Source organism: Acinonyx jubatus, chromosome A2 (assembly GCF_027475565.1).
Source record: "Acinonyx jubatus isolate Ajub_Pintada_27869175 chromosome A2, VMU_Ajub_asm_v1.0, whole genome shotgun sequence".
NCBI classification, from domain to species: domain Eukaryota; kingdom Metazoa; phylum Chordata; class Mammalia; order Carnivora; family Felidae; genus Acinonyx; species Acinonyx jubatus.
Window position 1 is genome coordinate 140,982,822 of NC_069383.1, and position 21,304 is coordinate 141,004,125.

Here is a 21,304-nt window from a genome sequence, read left to right on the forward strand (position 1 = left end):
GGTGGAGACCAGGTGCAGCAGTCTCCCTTCTGGGGAATCCATAGAAAATTCCTTCCAGGCAAGAGCCTGGCACTTTCCCTGGAGATGAATCAACCTTTTCAACAACAAGGGTGGTGAATTGGGTTTGGAGAGCTGGGGAGGCCACGGATGGTGGTGTGTAGCCTTAATGGAAATTATCAAGAATTATCAAGATACATTTATGAGGTGCTGGTTTTGTTTGGGAGTTCTGCTAGGGTGTGGATAGGGAGAGTCTTGAGGCTTGTGTTCTGTAGGTGGGAGGAGAGCATGAGAACTCGGGGTAAGGCTTCCCCAAAGATTACTGCTGGGACTGTAGCCGAATGTGGCTTTGTCCCACCTGTGTGTGGTGTTGTGTGTGCCGTGTGTAGCCCGAGCAGCAGCCAGCGTCTTCCTCAAGGATGGGTATTGATGGAGGCTTAATGCCAGGCACTGTGCTGGACTCAGGGATATACCTCTGGCTAGGACAGGCAGGAGCCGGATAACATCTAACAGGGTCCCTTCCCTGGAGTGGTTTTTTTTTTTTTAATTTTTTAAATGTTTAGGGGCGCCTGGGTGGCTCAGTCGGTTGAGCATCCGACTTCGGCTCAGGTCATGATCTCGCAGTCCATGGGTTTGAGCCCCGCGTCGGGCTCTGTGCTGACAGCTCAGAGCTTGGAGCCTGTTTCGGATTCTGTGTCTCCCTCTTTCTCTCACCCTCCCCTGTTCATGCTCTCTCTCTCTCTCTGTCTCAAAAATAAATAAAATGTTAAAAAAAATTAAAAAAAAAATAAATGTTTATTTATTTTTGAGAGAGAGAGAGAGAGGGAGACACAGAGTCCGAAGCAGGCTTCAGGCTCTGAGCTGTCAGCACAGAGCCGGACATGGGACTCGATCTCACAGACCGTGAGATCACGACTAAGTTGGTTGCTTAACCGATTGAGCCACCCAGGTGCCCCCACCCCTGGAGTGTTTTGTAGTTTAGTTTAGGTTTTATAAGGGCTGGGAACTAAACAGGAAGCAGAAACAGGAGTACAAGAAGGAATGTGTTTTAGAAAAATCACTCTTCTTGTTTGGTTTTGTTTTGTTTTCAGTATGTAGGAAAGCTATTGGTTAATAATTTATTTTATTAATGTTGACTAATATTGTAAAATTGTCCTATTGGTTCTAATAGTTTTTTAGATATTATTATTATTATTATTATTATTATTATTATTATTTTGTGTGTGTGTGAGGAGGGAATTTTTCAGGCACATAATCACATCTTCTGCAAGTTAATTGTATTTTGCTTCTTCTTCCTTCCCAATTGGTAAAGCTTTGTTTGTTTGTTTATTGGTCTAATTAGATTGGCAAATGCTTTCTGCATAATGTTAAACAATGACTATATTTCAGGTCATTTTTTTACCTTATACTGACATCAGTGGGAGTGCTGGCTCTCAGTTTGAGCTGTATATTTCTTGAGAAAGTTCCTCTCTGTTCCTATTTTGTTAAGAGATTTTGTTAAAGAGTCAGGAATAAATGTTGAAATTTAACAAGATTGACATCTAAAAAGACATATGTATTTTTCCTTTTGGTCCTGTTAATGAGGTAAATTGTACTGATATATTTCCCAATATTGACCCATCCTTGCATTCCCGGAGTGAGCCACATCTGGTTGTGCTCTCTCTCTCTTTTAATTAAAAAAGTATGTCAAAGGGCACCTGGGTGGTTCAGTTGGTTAAGTGTCTGACTCTTGGTTTCAGCTCAGGTTATGATCGCACAGTTTGTGGGATCGAGTTCCATGTGGGACTTTGCACCAACAGTATGGCAGCCTGTTGGGATTCTCCTTTTCCCTTTCTCTCTGCCCCACCCCCCTCAAAATATATAAACAAACTTAAAAAAAAGTACTTTGAGCTACTTGCCATAATTTGCATTATTGCCCCATGGAGATGCAGTGGTTTCTCCCGTGGTTTAGAGTAACGCCAACAGAATAGCTTTACTTCAGTTTGAGATGTCAGAAACTAGAGTCATGAATAAATCATTAGTTCATTAGGCCAATATACCACTACTGAATGTTAATATGTGCACTGCTGGATGGATGGCCTTCAGTGTCCCTTATAACTAGGAGTTCTTGTGATTGTATGCAGTGGTTCCATTCAGTCAGGATTTGTTATTGTTGCAAGTGACAGAAACAAAATTCAGTCTGGATTAAGGGAATATGGGGTTCCTATGAATGGGTGGCCCAACAGTATGTAGCTTCAGGCATGGCCGGATCCAGGGGCTCAGAGTTATTAGGTTTTGGTTTCACTCTTTACTTCCCTTGGCTCCACTTTCTTCTGTATTGGCTTCATTCCCAGGAAGGTTCCTTCACAGGATACTTCCCAGAAGCTACAGGCTGATATTGTCCCACAGCTGTGGAGAGTTTATCATTCCCACTTGTTCCAATAGGACTTCCCAAGTAGACTCATATTTGTTCCACTTGGGACACATGCTATCTCTGGAACTCAAGGGTGGGGGGATAAGATCAGCCTCACGTGGACCCATGGACTGAGAGGGGGAAAAGGTGGTTCCCCCAATGGGAAAGTCAAGTGCAGTTACCCACAGACAGGCAATCAGAGGCACAGTGGCAGAAACCCCCAATGTTTGTGCCATTGGGGCCAGTGATCCCCTTTCTTTTGTGGTCTTTGCTGTCCTTTTTCACAGGTAGGAGGGATGGCTACAAGGGGCTGTGATTCCTTACCCAACCCTAGGGCCCAGCAAGTCAGTGACAGAGCCAGGATTCTAAGTCCCTACCTGAAATTCTAGGCCTTACTTGTTCTACTGAATTACACATAGAAACAGGAGTAGAGTTAAAAGTGTTAGCTGGGCACTTTGAGATTTGATTGTTAAATGAAGGATTTCCCTGGGCCTGCTCTCACCCCTGGCCCACTCACTGAACATAATAATTCATCTTGGTGATTTTCGTCCCCTCTCTATGACGAACTTAGAAGGTAGACAATTTTAAAGGGGTGTCTTTGATGGGATGTTAAGTATTTTATGTGGAGTGTGTATAGTAACAAAGTTTTAATTTGGCAGAATCTTGCCTGGTCTGATTTGTCATCTCTTCAAATATTTTTTTTGTTTGTTTTTTAAGCTTTATTTTATGTACGGTGTGTATCAAATTAAAGGCAAAGCTCGGTGGGTTTCTACCTGTGTTCCTACCCCTCAGATCAAGGGTCAATACTTGTTCAAACACTCTTTACTAGCTTCTTCCCAGACGCCCTGCTTTGCCCCAGTCCCTGCCTCCTCCCAGAAGACCTGTCCCTTCCTCACCACTGTCTGGTCTCAGGCTGTGCCTAAAAACTCTCTCCTGGCTATACTGGCCTGCATTCAAGGACAGAATTAGGAACCTGGTCCTGAGGAGTTGTGTCGGGAGAGAAGAGGGAAGTTACTGTCCATGGAGGACAAACACAGAGCCCCCCCCCCCCCATGCTCTACATGGTCGTGAATGCACATTGTCCAGTTAGAGTATTAGAAGGCCCCCTTGCTCTCTTGCTCCTCCTTCACAGACAAGGAAACCGAGGCCTCAAGAGAGGTGGGATTTGCCAAAGGTCACAGGCTGCTGCAGGTTCAAGGCCAGATGGTCCAGCCATCCACTGTGGTCTCACCCTCATTTCGTGATACTCTTGATTTTTTTTTTCCTGGAAAATCTTGAAACTCTGTGAAAGATGATATATATAGTAGAAAGAATGTACATGCTGGTAACAGGCATTCTTGGGTTCAAATCCCTGCTCTGTTTTATAACCTTGGGTAAGGCTGTTAATCTTCCTGAACCTCAGTGTCTTTATCTATAGATGAGATCGTATTAATACCAACCTTGTAGGGTGGTCATGAGGTTTAAATAAGATGACAGGTATCACATACTCATCACATTGTTTGGTACATGTGATTTTTATATTTGAAAAGCCAGTTTATAGCATCTCTTGGGGGGAGGGTGAGAAGTGACCTAAAAGTAAGCTGAAAAATCACAACACCCCCCCCAAATATGAACACGTTAGCATGACTATAATTTTACAGTTCTGAATCGGTTTAGTAATAATGATAGCATGGTATTTAAGAACACAGTCTCTGGAGATGGACTGCCTTGGTTCAAATCCTGATTGCTGTGTGGTGTAACCTTGGGTATATTACTTAACCTCTCTGGGCTATAGTTTTCTTGAATGTAAAGTGAGGCTAATAATAGGATCTACCTTATAGGGTAGCTCTGAGGACTAAATGAGATAATGAGTAAAATACACTTCCTTAGCCTAGTACCTCAGTTGGTGTGTAATAAATGTGACTTATTATTACTGCCAACAAATTGATATCCACACTTCTCTTTGGTCTTTAAAACCGTTGCTGGAAGTTTGCCTTGGTTTCCAGTTTGCACTTTCTTTGTGCTGGTGTGTCACTGAAAGCTCTTTACTCACGTTTGAGTCAGTGATGGGCTTCGGGAAGAGAAGAGTGACCTTTTGGGCAGCAGCATCCTCTAGAAGTTACAGGAGGAGGTCGGCTCTTAGAGAAGAGTGAATGGACCACCCTCCTGGGTTGAGCGTTTTGTCTGTTGGGGACAATGTGTGGCTTTCACAGGCGACTCATACTTGGGCAGCAGTGACCACTCTATGGGAAAAGCGGAATGGAGTTCAACCCCACATGTGCTGGGAGGGTGTCTGGGTTGGGAGCTGGTGGTGCTGGGGAGGGCTCATTTCTCTGAGGACCAGGGAGTCAACTCAGCTAGCAGTGGGTCAGGCTGAGCAACCGAAAGGATGTGAGAAAATAAAAGGTGCTAGTTTGGCGGGCTCAGCCTTTTTTATTTTGAAAAACGCTCCTTTCAGCTCTGAATTGGCCCCTTGAGCTGTAAGGAACAGTGCCAGTTAACCCACATTTAATTGGAAACTGGGTTAGGGGACATTCCCCCTCGCCCCCCCCCCCCCAGAGCATGTCCTGTGTGTTGGACCCCTTCCAGTGGCTGGTACAGTAACGGCCATTGACACGGCCCTGGCTGTCTGGATGCTGGAATCAGCTGGGTGAATATACATCCCTCTCCTTCCACATCCCGCCAACTCTCTCCTAATTGCATTTGCCAGAGCTGCAGAGAATGTAGACTTTCCCTTTGATTTTCCTAAAGATCAATCTCCTTTGTTTTTCTTTGTCTATCTCTGCTGTTTGGGAAACACCTCGATGCATCCTCATTGTTAGGTTTTAATTTTCCTCTTCAGTGGAAGCTTTTCCTCTCCTGGGTGAAATTATGCAGATTTTCTTTCGTCTGGTCAACCCCCACCCCCTCTACTGTGTGTGTGTTTGTGTGTGTGTGTGTGTGTGTGTGTGTGTGTGTGTGTGTGAGAAAGCTTCCCTCTCTCCCTCCTCCTGGGCCTCACAGTGCCTTGTTTTGGGGGGCTGGGACCTAGTAGACAGTGATACAGTGACTCCCTTGTCTGCTGGGTTCCCACCAGCTGATGAGCAAGGTCATTTTCATACTCCTGACACCTGCTTATCAAAACCGCCAGCTGCCGTCCACAAAGATGCCCCCTCCCCCACACTGGGGAAAGACAAGATAAGAATAGACCAGGAAGGGACCAAGAGCCAGAGAAGGAAGGACAGTATCCACTTACAGTTAAGGTGCGGATGGGCATTTGATTGGACAGCTGGGCTCTGTAGGCTCTGGATTGATATAAATGCCCCACCATAATGGTTTGAATTGGAAGAAGTTTTTTAAATAAACAACAAGATATTTGTGCACACTTATGTGATTTTATCCCTTTTTTTCTTGTTCTCGTGATCAACTTGACTTTTTAGAAAGCAGTTTTACAGCATCCGCCTGCCTCTTATCATTTGAAAATGCTATTATGATTACAGAAGCTCTGTATCATGAAATACATAAATTGGCTGGTAGGATTTCAATGGAGGTAACGAATAGCTAAGAGACAGTATGTGTGAACCAGTGTGTTCTTCTCTTCCTTTTATGGGTGTGGTGCCATCAGGGGTCCTCCATCTGGATGGTCTGCTCTGAGCTTTCTGGTGGATCCTGAGGACCGGCCCAGGTGGGCCCCCTTTCCTGTGGTCTCTGGAGCTGTATACTGATAGGTAGCTGCCTCGGTCTGTGAAAGCTGGCTATCTGGGGATTGGAAATCAAAAGAGCTCACCATGCCTAAAGCTCCTTGGGGGTTGGTGGACAAGACCTTTCTTACCACCAAACACACTATGGTCTTAAAAATGGAGTAAGGGTGGTAAAATGTCTGGGGCTTTGGGTAGGGGTGGATCCACATTTGAGGAGTCTGAAACATAGAATCTGGGGGCTTCTTCAAGAAAAAGAATTTAAAAATATCCTTTTCCAAATTTTATAAAAACACAAGACCATATATATGGGTACTGTTCTAAGGAGGGGCTTCAGCTTCATTAGCTTCCTGCTATATCCAGTTTGGGCTGTGTGGCAAAACAAGCAGAGACACGTTGTGAGGAGAAATTGAAGTGAGGAAGTAAGAGGTCCATCTTAGGGCAGGTTAGAAAAGGGGTAAGTGTTTCCATGTGCCTACTCGCAGCTATTCAACTCTACAGGTGTAGCAAAAAGCAGGCTCCATCATTTATGAACGTAGGTGGCTGTGTTTCAACAAAACTTTATTTACACAAACAGGCAGGCCATAGTTTGTCAACTTCTGGTCTAGATAATTAATAATTTAAGACTGGTAGATTTTTTGCTAAAAAGTAATAAGTTAAAAAGACCAATTTTATAAATTTTTGCTTTTATAAGGTTAATTTTTGTTATATTAACTATTAATTTGTGTTGATTGTAAAAACTTTGAGAAGTTTAGAAAAATATAAAAAGGAAGTAAAATAATCACGTGTAATTCTACCACTCACCACTAAATACTGTTAATCAGTGAATATTGCAGGAAATTTCTTTCTTGCATTCGTAAGCATATGCATACACACTGATTATTTTAATTAAAATTATACTGTTTATCAGCTTGGTTTCTGGTTTTCTTCTAGAATATGGAGGTCCAGGTGGTGATGGAAGTGGTATAATTTTGGAAGAGAGTGCTGTTGTGGTTAAGATCACTCACAAAGAGGGCCTCATTCTTGGCCAGGCACAGGTTAAGTGCTCAATAGATGTTTGACATTATTGTTGTTGTTGTTATTATTATTATTATGATTGTTATTATTATGGTTGTGGTTGTGTTGTTGTAGGGATTGTAGCAGTTCTGGGTTGTGAGGCAGGTCGTGGAGCTGTTGCTCTGTGACCATCATCAATCCCATCTATCCTGGCATAGCTTGATGAGAGCAGTGATGTTCCAAGCCCATTGAGTTCCCTTAGAACACACTGTCACAAGGGACATTGTGTCACGAGGGACAACACACTCCACAAGGGAGTCGCATCCTCAGTGGGTCCATGCAGGACCCAGGGGCAATCTGTGCTCACCAGCCACTCTGAGACATCACCCCCCTCCACCTAGCCAGACCCCACTTCTTTCCACCCCATCTCCTTTAGCCTCAGTGCCAATCAGAGGCTTTTGCAAACCTTGAGTGGGGACAATGACAGAGCAAGACCTATGACTGACAAAGCACTTGCCAAAACCAGGTCTCATTGAGACCAGCAGAGCCCTCTCAGGATCATTCCGTTGTACAGGTGAGGAAACCAAAGTCCAAGGTCACACAAGATAAATTCACGATAGTGTTGGGAGACCTTTCATTTTGAGGTCAAACCCTCACTGCCCACTTTGCTTTGGTTTAGATCTAGATTTCTCAGCCTTGACATGACTATCTTTGTGGGCAGGACAGTAATTCTTTGTTGTGGGGGCTGGTCTGTGCATTGTAGGGTGTTTAGTGGCATTTTTAGCCTGTACCCCCTAGATGCCACCAATACACCTTCCCCCAACTTGTGACATCCAAAAATGTCTCCACACACTGCTGAATGTCTCCTGGGGACAATGGAGGAGGCACTATTGCCTGCAGGTGGGTGGGGTTGAGAGCGCCTCAGTATCAGATGTGAACTGCTGTCCTTAGTGTGTCCAGATGGGGGGTCTTCAGGGAGTTCCCTTTCGGGGCAGGAAAAGTGAGCTTCTTGTTTGAGAGCTTGTGCTCAGAACCAGTATGTCCATGTAAGTTATAGGTGGTTTAACTACCTCCTGATGCCTAAAGGCCATTTGTTCAGCTGTGCTTCTATTTCTTCATTAGGCTGCACGCCTCCCTGCTTTATTAAATAGGGCACACCGACCCCAGTTTTGCTTTTCCTCCTCGACTTTCTATGTTGCCAGCTTGCAAGTTTATGATGGCACCTGCTTGTAGTGATGTGCCCCGTGACCAGGGACGGGAACAGAAACCTTGTCCCTGGTGCTAAATCCTGCTTTGAAATTTCCCTTTGGTCACCTTCCTGGAGATCCAGCGTCACCTGTTAGTACCTTCCTCTTTTGCTCAAATTTTGCTGCTTCTAATCTTTTCTTCCTGAGTTTAGTGGAGTTTGTGTAAATTAAGAGTAGTGAGTGAGGGCCCAAACATCTCTTCCTTGGAATTAAGGTCTATTTTGTAAAATAACCCATATCTGTTCTTCAAGAGAACCCTTCCCTTAGGCCTTTTCACAAACGCTGGAGTCCTTTGCTCCTAACGGATTGTTGTGGTTCTTGGGAGTCAGGGCTCTGAGGGAACAGACACTTTACTATGAGTGGGGCCAAAGGCAAATGGGGTACTTTGCACACCTAAAGCTGGGGAGTAAGGTATAGGTTGCAAATGGCCAAAATTAATCTTAAAAATTCTCTAAACCACGCATAAAGAATAGCATGCATGGGTTTTTTTTTAATTTTTTTTAACATTTATTTATTTTTGAGACAGAGAGAGACAGAGCATGAACAGGGGAGGGGCAGAGAGAGAGGGAGACACAGAATCTGAAACAGGCTCCAGGCTCTGAGCTGTCAGCACAGTGCCCGATGCAGGGCTCAAACCCACGGACCGCGAGATCATGACCTGAGCCGAAGTCGGACATCTAACCAACTGAGCCACCCAGGCGCCCCAGCATGCATGGTTTTGTGTGTATAGTCCTGCACAGTGACTTGTGTATTTTGATATCAATGTACATAGTTATTACAGAGCAAGGAGGGCACATGCAGATAAATTCCACTGTGGTTTCCTTAATGTTTATTTATTTTGAGATAGAGAGAGAGAAAATGTGAGCAGGGGAGTGGCAGAGAGAGAGGGAGAGAGAGAATCCCAAGCAGGCTCTGCACTGTCAGCGCAGAGCCCAACGCAGCGCTTGACCCCATGAACCGTGAGATCATGACCTGAGCCAAAATCAAGAATTGGACGCTTAACGGACTGAGTCACCCAGGAGCCCTTCCGCTGTGATTTTTAATGTAAGACAGTATGGAAAGGAGCATGTGTCACTGAATCCTGAACACGAGGGCCCTGTGCTGTGATGCCTGCACATTGGATGAGGCAGTAGAGAGCCCTGTGAGCAGAAGCTGGGCTTAGGAGGCAGCTTCCTGGGATCTGGTCTCCATGCTACCACGTGCTGCCTGGAGATCTTATTCCAGTTTGTAGCCTCTGCGGGCCTCAGTTTCCTCTCCTCTAAAGTAGGAATGATGATCATAACAACACCAGCACCTGGCACAGAGTCAGAGCTCACTAAGTTTTAGCTGGTATGCTGCTGCTATTGTCACTGGCACTGTCATTACGTTGTCATTGTTACCAATGAGACGAGACTGGTTTGAGAACAGTTTCCGTTCCTGCACCTCTTGGCTCAGGTGTTGCCTTTGAAGAGATGTGGCACAAAGGCCCATCCCTGCTACCTGCCCTGCATCATGGGGACACGCCTGAGCTGGCTGAGACTCTTCTCTGTGCACTCGCTTACTCCCTTCTTGCTGCAACGTGGCTTGCTTGTTGTTTCGTCTCCTCCAGCGACTTGGCGAGCTCACAGGCAGCCCTGCACATGCTGGCCTGTCCAGAAGGATGACAAAATGCAGATGTGGTTCTGACCTCCTCAGAAACCAGCCTGCCTCTGACCTCACTGTCCCGGCTCCCAAACGTGTCCCTGGCTGAGGGGCTGAGGGACCTGGATGAGGGGTAGGGGTTTGGTCGAGACTGTCCACAAAGGTCAGAGGGTCCGGGACGGGCTTTTAATATTTTTTTTAACATTTATTTTTGAGACACAGAGAGACAGACCATGAACGGGGGAGGGTCAGAGAGAGGGAGACACAGAATCTGAAACAGGCTCCAGGCCTTGAGCTGTCAGCGCACAGAGCCTGACACAGGGCTTGAACTCACAGACCGCGAGATCATGACCTGAGCCGAAGTTGGACGCTTAACCGACTGAGCCACCCAGGTGCCCCTGGGGCGGACTTTTAAACCAATTCTGGGTCCCTGGATAATCGTGTCAGAATTGCTGGCAGGCTGGGGCACAGGCTCCAGCTTTGTGGATTTCCACGTAACAGATTATCTGCACTGATTATTTGTGAAATATTTTGACTTCAGAATTTATTCACGAGTATTCCAGCTGAAATGAAAAGTGAAAAAGTTAAGCAATATGTTAATGGGAAAGAAAATAAGCCAGACTTATGACAGCAGTCCCAAACTTCACAGGATGGCCAGTGATGACAGTGAAAGCAGCAGTGTGGGTGGTTTGTTCCCAGTCTGGGGCACTTTTTCCTCCTTCCATTTCTTGCCTCCTACTGGGAATGCGGGCCCACTGTGACCAGATCTGCTGATTTCCCAAGAGAATCCAGAAATCGGGATCTTAATGTAAAATCTCCAAATTCTCATGAAAGTACTCCAGACTTTGAAATGTTTGCAACTGATTGGTAAAAACAAACAAACAAACAAACAAACAAACAAACAAAAAACAACACTTTAAACCACATCTCTGGGCTGGAATTGAAAAGCCACCAGCTTGCAAGGGAGTTGAGAAATGCTATACTTGTGCCTTTGGGGTTTGCAGATGAGGAAACTGAGGTCCAGAGAGAAGTGGCTTATCTATGACCCCAAAGCTAGATTTGAATTCAGGTCTCTGGGGCTCCTATCACAGGCCTTCTCCCCGCAACTCAGTTTTACCCAGACAGTGTGTTTCTTTTTGGCTTCCAGGAGGCCGTTGGATGGAGTTTTATTGCAGGTGTCAGGGTCATCCAAACTCTGCTGTGGAGGCAGGAGAAAGGGGCCCCAGGAAGCATGAACCTGGTCTCCATTCTCAGTTCACTCCGGGATGCTTGCACGTATCCAGAAGAGGCTGTTCTTGGCAGGGCCACCTCCTCAGATTCATCATACTGAAAAGTGCATGGATTTAATTTTGCTGAAGTTTGATCTGTTCTAGGAAAGTACATCCAGTGTGGTTCAACAGAACTTTCTGCCCAAGAATCTATACAGTTGAAAATATTTTGGAAATCTTAGCTTGCACAAAGCAGGCTAGGATAATCCCCCATGATGTCAGGCCAAGTCTGCCTTGTCCTTTGGCTAGGAAAGACCAGGCTGCCCCTGGACTGTGACCTCAAACCTCAGCTGCCCAGAAGAGCAGCCCTGCTGGGATAAGGTGATGAGAAATTTGCATTTGTTAGCTGGTTGGTGTGGTCAAATGACTATCTGACCAAGGGGCTCAGAACTGAACGTTTCCTGTTATGCAGGAGGCCAGGGGGAGGGGGACACATTGCCAGAGACTCATGTACTTGTGTTCTGTTCAGTCGGCTCGTAAAAAGGAGAGGAGTTTTATTTTTGCAAGTTACTGCAGCGTGAACCCCAAACACCACAGCCAGTCTCTTGAAGAAAATTGATCAGGATCCAGGAGCAGCTGTCAGGGCCCAGGAGGGTGACTCATGAGCAGCAACGTTCCTGGAACACACCCGTCCCTGGCCAGCGAGGAAGAGGCTAAGCGAGGAGGTAAATGTGGAGGGCTGGGTGGGCGCTGCTGGCCTGGCCTCTGATTTCAAAAACAATGTGTGTTACAGTCAAAGCATCCATCCCCTGTGACCAACCAGGCTGTTTTAAAAATAGAGGAGTTTCTGCAGGCAGTGCTGCCTGCCTGTTTTCATCTGGAAGACCAAGTGGTCACTTCCCAAACCCAACCTTGGAATAAACAAAACTGGTTCTAACTCAGGCTCAGCAGGAGGCATGTGCAGTGGCAGCTATTTTGTGGCCGCTGTTCCTTTGGGGCTATTAGAAGGGTTTCTGAAACCAGTGTGATCTGTGACTCTCAACAGCAGGAACAACTGGTTTTTCAGGCTGTTGAGAAAGAAAGTCTGTGATTTATGTGGCTGAAGTATGGCGTAATTGACCCCCCACCTCCAATCTCTAAAGTTCCAGAACAAACAGAATTCATGTGAATCAACAGTTTATTTATTAACTTTTTATAGATGAGTAACATACATGAGAAGAGGTTGTAAATAACCATACCACCGTCTGGGTTTTCACACACAGAACACAACTTTGTGTTGAGATCAGGAAACACAGCATGACCGATTCCCCAGAATCCTTTTCTGTGGTTCTGGCCATGGGGTGGGGGAGGGGTGGACCATTATCCTGATTTATGACTTTGTGTCAACAGAATCACCAGGATTTGGGTCAGTGGTTTTGAACTTAAGAGTGTCCTAAGCAGGGTGGTGCCATGAAGCTAAGGGAAAACTCAGCCAGGGAGGATTATTCTCTGAATGTCAGAAGGAAGATTCTCATGGTGTTCATGGTATGGGGTAGATGTTGGCTGGTGCTGAGATGCGTTTGTGGGCATCTCCTTGAGAGCAAGGGAGCATGAGAAATCGTGACCACATTTGAGGGCTGTCCAGGGCAGATAGTACACTGAATTTGTGACTGAGTTGGCGATGTTGTGTGCCACCGATATATGACCGTTTGCTTAAAGGCATGATTGTTCAGGAAATATTAAAGGCTGAGAGCTGCCTGGTGGGGGTGGAGTGGCATCCTGAATTGGAGCCAGAGAGAAACGCCATGTGTCGTTACTGATAGAAATCTGATCGTCCCCGGATGCCACCTGTCAGCATGTGGGCTCCTGGGAGCTGTTTTCTGATGGCCTGGATGGTGCCTGTTGACAATGGGGACTGGAGGATGCAAGTCTGCCTAATGAGTTCCTTGTCTCTTGGCTGAAGGTGTGGGGTTTCTTTGTGGGAAGCCATTAGCCACTTTGATGGTGTGTTTAAAAACAAGTGAAATCTGTGTTGTCTGTGTGGCGCTTCACACTGGTCCTTGACACCAACAGCTGGGAGTTCCCCCGGCAGGTGTGGACATAGCTGGGCTTCTCAGTGATTTGCTCTCACGTTACTTGACTGTGTGCCTGGGGTGGTTTCTATATATACACTTGCTTTGTGTGGCTCAAGGCAGCAAGGAAAGTGGTGGATCTTATTAAAAGTGGTACCTATTTATTCGGGATTCATTCAGCATTTATTAAGTGCCAGCTGTGCACCTGGTGCTAGGGATGACCTTATTTACAGTTATCGGGGTCCTTGGCCTTTATCGACATACAGTGTTACAGGTAAGCTAATTATTGATTGTATATCAAGGCTATATGTTGTGCATTTGTCTCTCCTGGTGTGTGTTGTGATGTCCTAACCAGAAATTTATCCCAAACGAGATGATACATGTAAAGCATTTTGCACACTAGAAAATGTTTGGCAAGTAAGTCCAAGAGGTTATTTTTATTCCACAGTCTTCTGTTTATGTGCCAAGTTACGCTATGAGAAGCAGGCCTTGTGCTGGGCACAGTACTAACATTATTCTCTGCTTTTTACATATTAGGGAGCGGAGCCTTGTGGAGTGATGCCCTCATTCCTTTAAGGATTTGCAGCTCCAAATCTTTACGCTCAGCTGCTAGACATGGATGGATAAGGTCTGTAGACAGAGCTGATGGGACAGGAGGGACAGACTCTCCAGCTATTGGAATGTTGCATTGATTAGGGGGCTTTCCTGTGACTCTGATTCATGCTGAAGCTTTTCTGTTGTACAAGAAACACAGTTCTCATTGGGAATGCTCCTTCTGCCCTTGTCATCTCATTTGACTGTTATGAAGGTGGGGACAGGTAGCACTCAGGTGGCACTCAGGTGGCAGGTACTTTCACTGTTTAAGGTGGTGTTTGCTTCCCTGGACCCTCATTCTTCTCTGCTGCTTCCTCTCTGTGGTCATGCCTCAATTTCCTCATCTGTCAAATGGAGTTGGTATTACTACCCACGATGTAGGATTGTTACAGTAATCAAGATGAAGTGCTTAATAGATACGCACTGTCATTGCTCTTTAGTTACTCCTGCATTTTCCCATCTCCTGAGTTCCGAAGGCACTCAGCAGAAGTGGACTCTCTTTTCCCCAACATTATAGCTTAAAATTTTGGCTTTCTATGGTCTGCATTTTAGGAAGGGCTGGACTCCTTTGTGGATTTTAAGAAGACATCTTATAAAGATGGTGACCCCTTCCTTCTTTGCACCCCCATTTATCTCAGGGATTGCATGGATCACACTATTACCTTAGGTGCATGGTGAACCCACAGGTGCTTGGACTGGGTGGGGGAGGATGTTGTGGAGAGTTGGTGCACGCAGGAGGCAGTTACTTGAAAGGGGATCTGTGGATCGGAGATGATGCTGGCTCTCACATGAGAGTAGTTGGTGTATGTGCTTGACCTTGGCCAGAGAAAGAGGAAATGTCAGGCATCAGCCGTCTGACAGCACCAGGAGCCCAACTGAAGGGAGTGGAAGGAAGACCCTGTGGTAGATCCAGACAAGCAACTGGAGGGTTCCAGGAAAGAAGCTTGGAGGGTGTTGCCTTTCCCTTGCCAAGTTTTCATCTCTTACGAATGTGGAAACATTATCAGGGTGGATCCATGAGAAAATGAGTCCTCTGACAAGTCCGTTAGTAAGCAGCTCCAGACTGTCATTGTCTCCCTGGGTTTTGTGACCAGTTGTAGATGACAAGGACATTTTTATGGGATGGTCAGGGGCCCGCAGGTGTGAACCAAACACTTGCCCCCAGTTCCCATAGCACTTTGGTCAGGGTCAGGGTTCTGTGACTCTTATTCCATCTAGTCTTAAGAGCAGGTGGTGGCTTGTCTGTCTCCCTCTGTGGATGGATGAACTTCTTGAGGGTAAGGACTAGGGGTGTGTGTGCGTGTGCATGTGTGGGTCAGAGTCATCAGCTGTGTTTGTTTCCCATGTCAGCTATAACACATGACTGCAGACTTAGTGGTTTCAAACAACACACATTTATTGTTTTATAGTTCTAGAGGTCCAAAGTCTAAAATCAGCCTCAATGGGCTAATGTCAAGGTTTCAGTAAGACTGGCTCCTTCTGGAGGCTCTGGGGAAGAATCTGTTTCTTTGCCTTTTCTAGTTTCTAGAGGCTTCCTACTTTCCTTGGATTATAGTCCCTTCCCTGTGTCTCTACCCTCAGATCTCCTACTTCTGTTATGACCCTCCAGTCTCCCTGACCCTCCAGTCTCCCTCTTAGGGGCCCCCGGTGATTATGTCAGGCCCACCTGGATAGTCCAAGCTAATCTCCCTGCCTTAAGGATCCTTAACTTCATCACATCTGCAAAGTTCCTTTTGCCATGCAAGGTAACACATTCACAGGTTCTGGGAATTAGGATATGAGCATCTTTTGGGGGCCATTTTTTTAGCCTCCCGCACAGACACATTCCCTGTAATGCTAGACTCACAAGCCTTAGCTCTACACTCACCAGCTTTGTGATGTTGGCAAGCTAGTTAGCATTTCTCACATCTTCTCATCTGATAATAGTATTTCTCCTTCTGAGACTTTGAATGATAGACGTGAAGGCTTAGAAGAGTGCGTGGCACATAGTAAGTACATTTTGAGTATTTGCAGTTATCACTGTTAGTCTCTTATTCTTAGTTAGCACTCAGAGAGTGTTTGGATACATATTCCATCTTCCAGTTTGGCTGTTCTGACTATTGACGCTTAAGACTGAAAAGTCTTGTCATTATATTCAACTAAATATATACATTATATTAAAAATATATATATATTTTTTCATTTAAGAATCTCACTTTGAGTTTTAAGACACAAGGTAAGTCTATAAGACTAATGCATCTTCTGTAAGGAAATAATTTTCTATTCCTTTGTAGAATGATACATAAGTAATGCTGAGGGTAGGAAGAGGTTAACGTAGCACCTAAATAATCCAATTGGCTACAGTTCAAGTCTTTTTTCACTTTGCTATTCCCTTGGTGGGGCTTTTGTCCTTACGTTCCCACCATGACTGCTCATCTCCTGCCCTCATGCCCATGTTCCAGCAGGGGAGGACGGAGAAGGATGGGCCAGCACTAAAGCAGGGAAGCGAAGGCTTTCGGGAATCCTCAGTGGATTTCTGTCTACATCTTTGACCAGAACTGAGGCATGTGTCCTTCCATAGCTGCAGGGAGGTCTCGGAAGGTGAGAATGTTTAACTGCAACATGTTGGATTCTGTTAGTAAGGACAAAAGGATGCATCAGCCATCTGTCGTGATTCCCTAGAGAAACTCTGGCTGGTGCAGTTCCCCAAGGAGATCTAAACAAAAATGGCCGTGTGTTTATTACAACATAGTTTGTAATGGCAGCAAAGTGTGAACACCCTAGATATCCATCAGTGGGAAAATGCACAAATACACTGCTCTTATATCCATCCAATTAAGTATATAAAGCAGTTATGACCTGCATGTGTCAACATGGATGAACCTCAAACATATAAAATATCAAATAGGAAATTGCAGAAGGTAAAGTAGAACATAGTATCATTCCACTTCTATAAAGTTTACACGCAGAAACACTCTTGCTTCCAGTTACCTAGTAAGGAAAAAATACTGATCAGGAGTGATCAGCATCATATTCAAAAGGGAGAAAGTAGGGAGGGATGTTTCCAGGGAGGCATGTACAGTGAGCATCAGTTGTTACCTGTGATCAGGGAAAGGTCCAGGTTTTGTGGGGCCTGCTGCATATATAATTGTGTGTGACGGGGTCCCCTTTAAGAGACCCCCTTTGACTTTACTGTAAATCTGCCTCAAACTGGCCTTTGCAAGAGTGTATGTGATATACTGAGAAGTCATTCCTAAAGTTATATGGGAAGCTCTGTGTAGATGGGTAATAATAGCATTCACAATCACAAGAGCTAACCTTTTTCAAACCCTTACCATAGACCAGGCACTGGGCTAAACATTTGGCAGGAATTTTTCACTGACACCTCACAACCAGTTTATGATACAGATGCCACTTATTAATATCCTTTTGTGGCCAAGAAAGCAAAGACTCAGAGCAGTTAAGTCATTTGCCCAAGGCCACACAGCTAGTGCGTGGCAGAGTTGGGGTTCAAGCTCATGGAGCAGAACAGGACTTGTTCACTATGGATTAAATATACCACACGTAGTGATCTCTTCCTTGTTGTTTACATGTATGTTGTTTCCTTCAATAAAGACTTGTTCTTTTTAATTAAGTGGAGGAAAAGCAGTATGATCTGAAAATATTTCTTCCTGTTGCATGGAGGTTATTTTTGGAATTAGTGTGTTATTTAGTAGTATTTGTCAAAGTAATTGATTTGATGAGTAGGCAAGCATGATTTGTGATAAGTTAAATGTCTTTGGTTAAAAGACTTGATTAGGGGCACCTGGGTGGCTCAGTCGGTTAAGCGTCCGACTCTTGATTTTGGCTCAGGTCATGATCTCATGGTTAGTGAGTTTGAGGTTTGAGCCCCGTGTCATTGTGCTCTACACTGACAGGGCAGAGCCTGTTTGAGATCCTCTCTCTCTCAAAATAAATGAACTTTTTTTTTTTTTTAAAGAGCGGTTCTCTTTAAAAGAAAAAAGACTTTGATTTTAAAAAAGCTTTTCGAAATCTTTGTACTTAATGTTGGCTGAGCTAATGCAAAGCACTACTTGTAGAAAATCAAGAAGTCAGTCCTAAGGATTTCCTAATAATTAAAGCTCGATGAGAATCCCCCCCCCCCCGCCATATGGATGTACATATATCTCATGAGGCCCCTGACCAACGTGCGTAACTGTAACCATGGGTCTGTTTCATGGTGTCTGCTAAGGATAGGACTCTGTTCTTGTGGGCATAAACACATGGACATAACTTCCTCTGGATCCTCAAATGGTCACTTCCCACAGTGAAGAGAAAAAGATGACGGCAAGTTGTGTTTGAATCGGCCGTTCCTTGAAACAGTGTGAGTTAAAAGCCAAACCAAGAAAATCCACAGGCGTGGCTGCCCAGCTTTCTGCTGATATTCGGGAAAGACAACTTGAGGAAAGCCTGTAAGATCTCTGGGCCTCAGGGTGTGGCCTGAGGGCTTGGCTGTGGCTCCCCCAGTGGACAGCTAAGGCCACGAAGGAGCTTATGGCCCCACAGAGCCCTGGATGCGGTCTCTGCTCCAGGGAGCCCGCAGCAAGGAAAGCAGAGAAGTGAACCAGGGTCCAGCCAGTGTTGCTTTTGGCTGCAGGGAGGGAAAGAAAAAAAGCCAGGATGACAGGGAGAGAAGGAGCTAAGCCACCTTCCTGGTCACATTTAATGAGTATTAGTGTTTGTAAATATTTGTAAATATTGAGTAGTACTGTTACCAAGTAACAGCCTTACCACATGATTGAATGGAGGGCCTCTTGTTTGATTTTACTGGTTTGGGTGTTGTTTTTTTTTTTTTTTTTTGTGCAGAGAATGTTTGGCCCCTTTTCTTTTGTGTGGTTCTATGGGTTGAATAAAGGGGAGGTTGTTTTTCAATTGTCTGTGTGCAGGAAGCCTTGGCTGACTGCAAAAATTTGGCACTGGAAATAGAGCAGCATTTTGTGATGTTACTGATTTGGCATTTGCATAAATAACTCAAGAGCCCTGAAAACCACACTCTACACCATACATTGTAGACTCAGGACATCGAAGGTAATTAAGTCTTGCCCTCCTCATTTTGCAAATGAGGAAAACAGAGGCCAGAAGAGCTTGCATGCACCATTGCTTACAACTGCATACAAGTTGTAAGGAGCATGACTTTTTGAAATGTTTTACAAGGTACAAGCATCCTCCAGGAATTCTAAGTTAGAGCATGGAGCCGCTGGAGTAGTGAAAATATAAAACCCTTTGGGTTTCCTTATAATTGCCAGAGGAGCGACAAGGCAGGGCAAGGCGGTGAGGGGTGCAGAGGGGACACTGGGATCATTTATCCCTTCTTCCCCATCTCTTGCTGGGGCTGCTCATTTTTCTACTGGGCTGTCCCTCTCTGTTGAGTAGGGCAAATGCGGATGTGGATGTGGAAAAAGCCCCTGCAAACAGCTCTTCTGAGTTCCTGTGACAACCTGCCCTGGGTAGGCTCTGTGCAGAGTCAGCCCTGTTTATGGAGAGGCTGCCAGACCCCACTCTTGCCCAGTCCTTCTTGCTCAGACAAGCCCGCTTCCAAGCTGTCGGGGGGCAGAATTTATTTTTGACGTCTCTTCCCACCCACCATGAGCTGCTCTTCCTCTTGATAGCGGCCCCTTCCAAAAAGCCGGTGCTCCCAGCCCCATCCCTGAGGCCAATTCTCTTCTGTTCCTTCTAGGGTAGAAATGACCAAACGTGGACCCTGCCCTGAGGGAACTCCCCACAGGCATGTAGATGGACTGAACTGAGAGTTGGGGGGCCGAAGGGGGAGTGGTGTTTCCTTAGGGAGGTCCTGGGTGTCAGGAAGCCTTCTCAGAAAGGGTGGCACGAGGCTGAGTCTCCAGAGGCTCAGCTGGTTAGAGAGAACCAAGCACTGCAGGCCTGGATGTTGTTGGTGCAGTTGGGGGGCATCCTTCTGTAAGGCTGGATGCATGATATAGGGTTTCTAGGGTCGAGATCCCAGGAAATAGGTCCAAGGGTAGGTCAGGTAGGGCGAATGTAGTGTTTAGTCTATTTAGCTATACTTTTTGTCTTGGATTTTATTTTCTAAGAGATAGAGAGCCTTTCAAAGATTTGAAATGGGATGCAGGGATGAAGAGGGAAAGACTGTATTTGATATTTAACAGCTCCTTGGTGGTCACAGTGTGCAGGGGGAGCTAAGACAGGGGGATGGGTCAGGGAGGAAGGCTCTGAGCACAGTGGGTGTAGAAATGGTGGTGGCGGTCTCTGCCGACTCCCTGGGGTCAGGGTGGGTGTGGGGAAGGTGGTGATACCATTCAAGAGTCTCTTCCTTAACTGGGGAGCTGCAGTTCCTAGATGCACAGAATGGGGGTTAGAAACAATGACAAAGACAAAAGGTGCTCCCACAGATCTGTTCCTAGAGGTACCGGTGCCCGCGTTCCCCTGTCCTCTCATTCAACACTCACCCAGCTCTTGCCCATTGCTAGGTCAGCTGATGAATTACTTCTAGTCATGTGTGGGAGTTAATGATTGGTAGGTATTAATATGTTACCCGGCCCTGGTAACCTATTTCCATTTTAAACAGATCCTCAATTCCTGAACTAAAGAGGTCCTCAGAGCTCTTAGGTCAGCCCTGAAAGCTTCATTATAATTTAATCAGAAGAACTTCAAATGTCCAATTTTAGCTTCAACTGATATTTTTTTAGGCTTCCCTCTAGTACAATCTCAAATTGAGACCAGGTTGAAACAAGAAAATTCTATGCTAAGAAATTTTACTCTTTTGCCCTCTAGTGGCAGACTCTTGAATGCCTCTTTTCAATTCCAACCACTCTGGGAGCGCTGGATTCAAAAAATAATTATTGTGTGTCTCTTATGTACTAGAGGCCTCAAAGATCTTCATTGTCTCATCTTAGGATGGCCATTCTGTCTGTCCCTAAAGGATCAGCAAGGCATATTAAGTAAGTGAAACCATAATTATGTCTGGAAGATTTTATTTTTTAGCTTTTCACACTTCTCTTTGATACAGTGCATATCCTGAGCTATTGCAAACCAGGGGCTTGAGAACTGATGCTGTGTGCACCAGCCATATTTCTTGATACACATCTTATTTTATTTTATTATCTCGGGTTCAGAAGAATGTGGGAAGCATGCTGTGTGTTATTACAGGCCTAATGGGAAAAATGTTAAAAGATTACCCAGGAATATTAGCGGTAGTATCTTGAGACAAGTAGCATACATAATGCTGGGAAAATATGAACTCCTCCGGGGATGGGGGCGTGAAATTAATGAGGCTGTTGAAGCTCTTTTCCCTTCCTGGCAAATCATTTTAGAGACATATTTGCATTTCCTGCAAAGTAGGCTCTTTGGAAAAACCAAACATGTTTATGAATGAACTTAAATTTTGTGTAAGTTATTTGAATGCCTGAGGTAAAGCTGGTCAGTGCCCAGCCCAGTGCCTGACACAACATCACTCCAGAAAATGTGCCTGCCAGCCTTCATTACTAGAGTTTGTATAGCTGTACTTTGCCTCCTTGCCATGTTTTTGTCTGGTTGTTGTTTTTGGTTT

The 21,304-nt window shown here is 45.3% G+C and overlaps 1 protein-coding gene across 4 annotated transcripts in view; it reads left to right on the forward strand.

The window, feature by feature from the left end:
- ARHGEF3 (Rho guanine nucleotide exchange factor 3) overlaps positions 1-21,304 on the forward strand; it is a 304,214-nt gene that overhangs the window by 44,918 nt on the left and 237,992 nt on the right. The window contains exon 1 of one of the 4 annotated variants that reach the window (XM_053219208.1): positions 20,638-20,696. The exons of the other annotated variants lie outside the window; for them this stretch is intronic. Coding sequence (XP_053075183.1) covers positions 20,653-20,696 — 44 coding nt within the window. The 5' untranslated portion in view covers positions 20,638-20,652. Of the gene's footprint in view, positions 1-20,637; positions 20,697-21,304 lie in introns of those variants that run through there. 4 annotated transcript variants of the gene reach the window in all.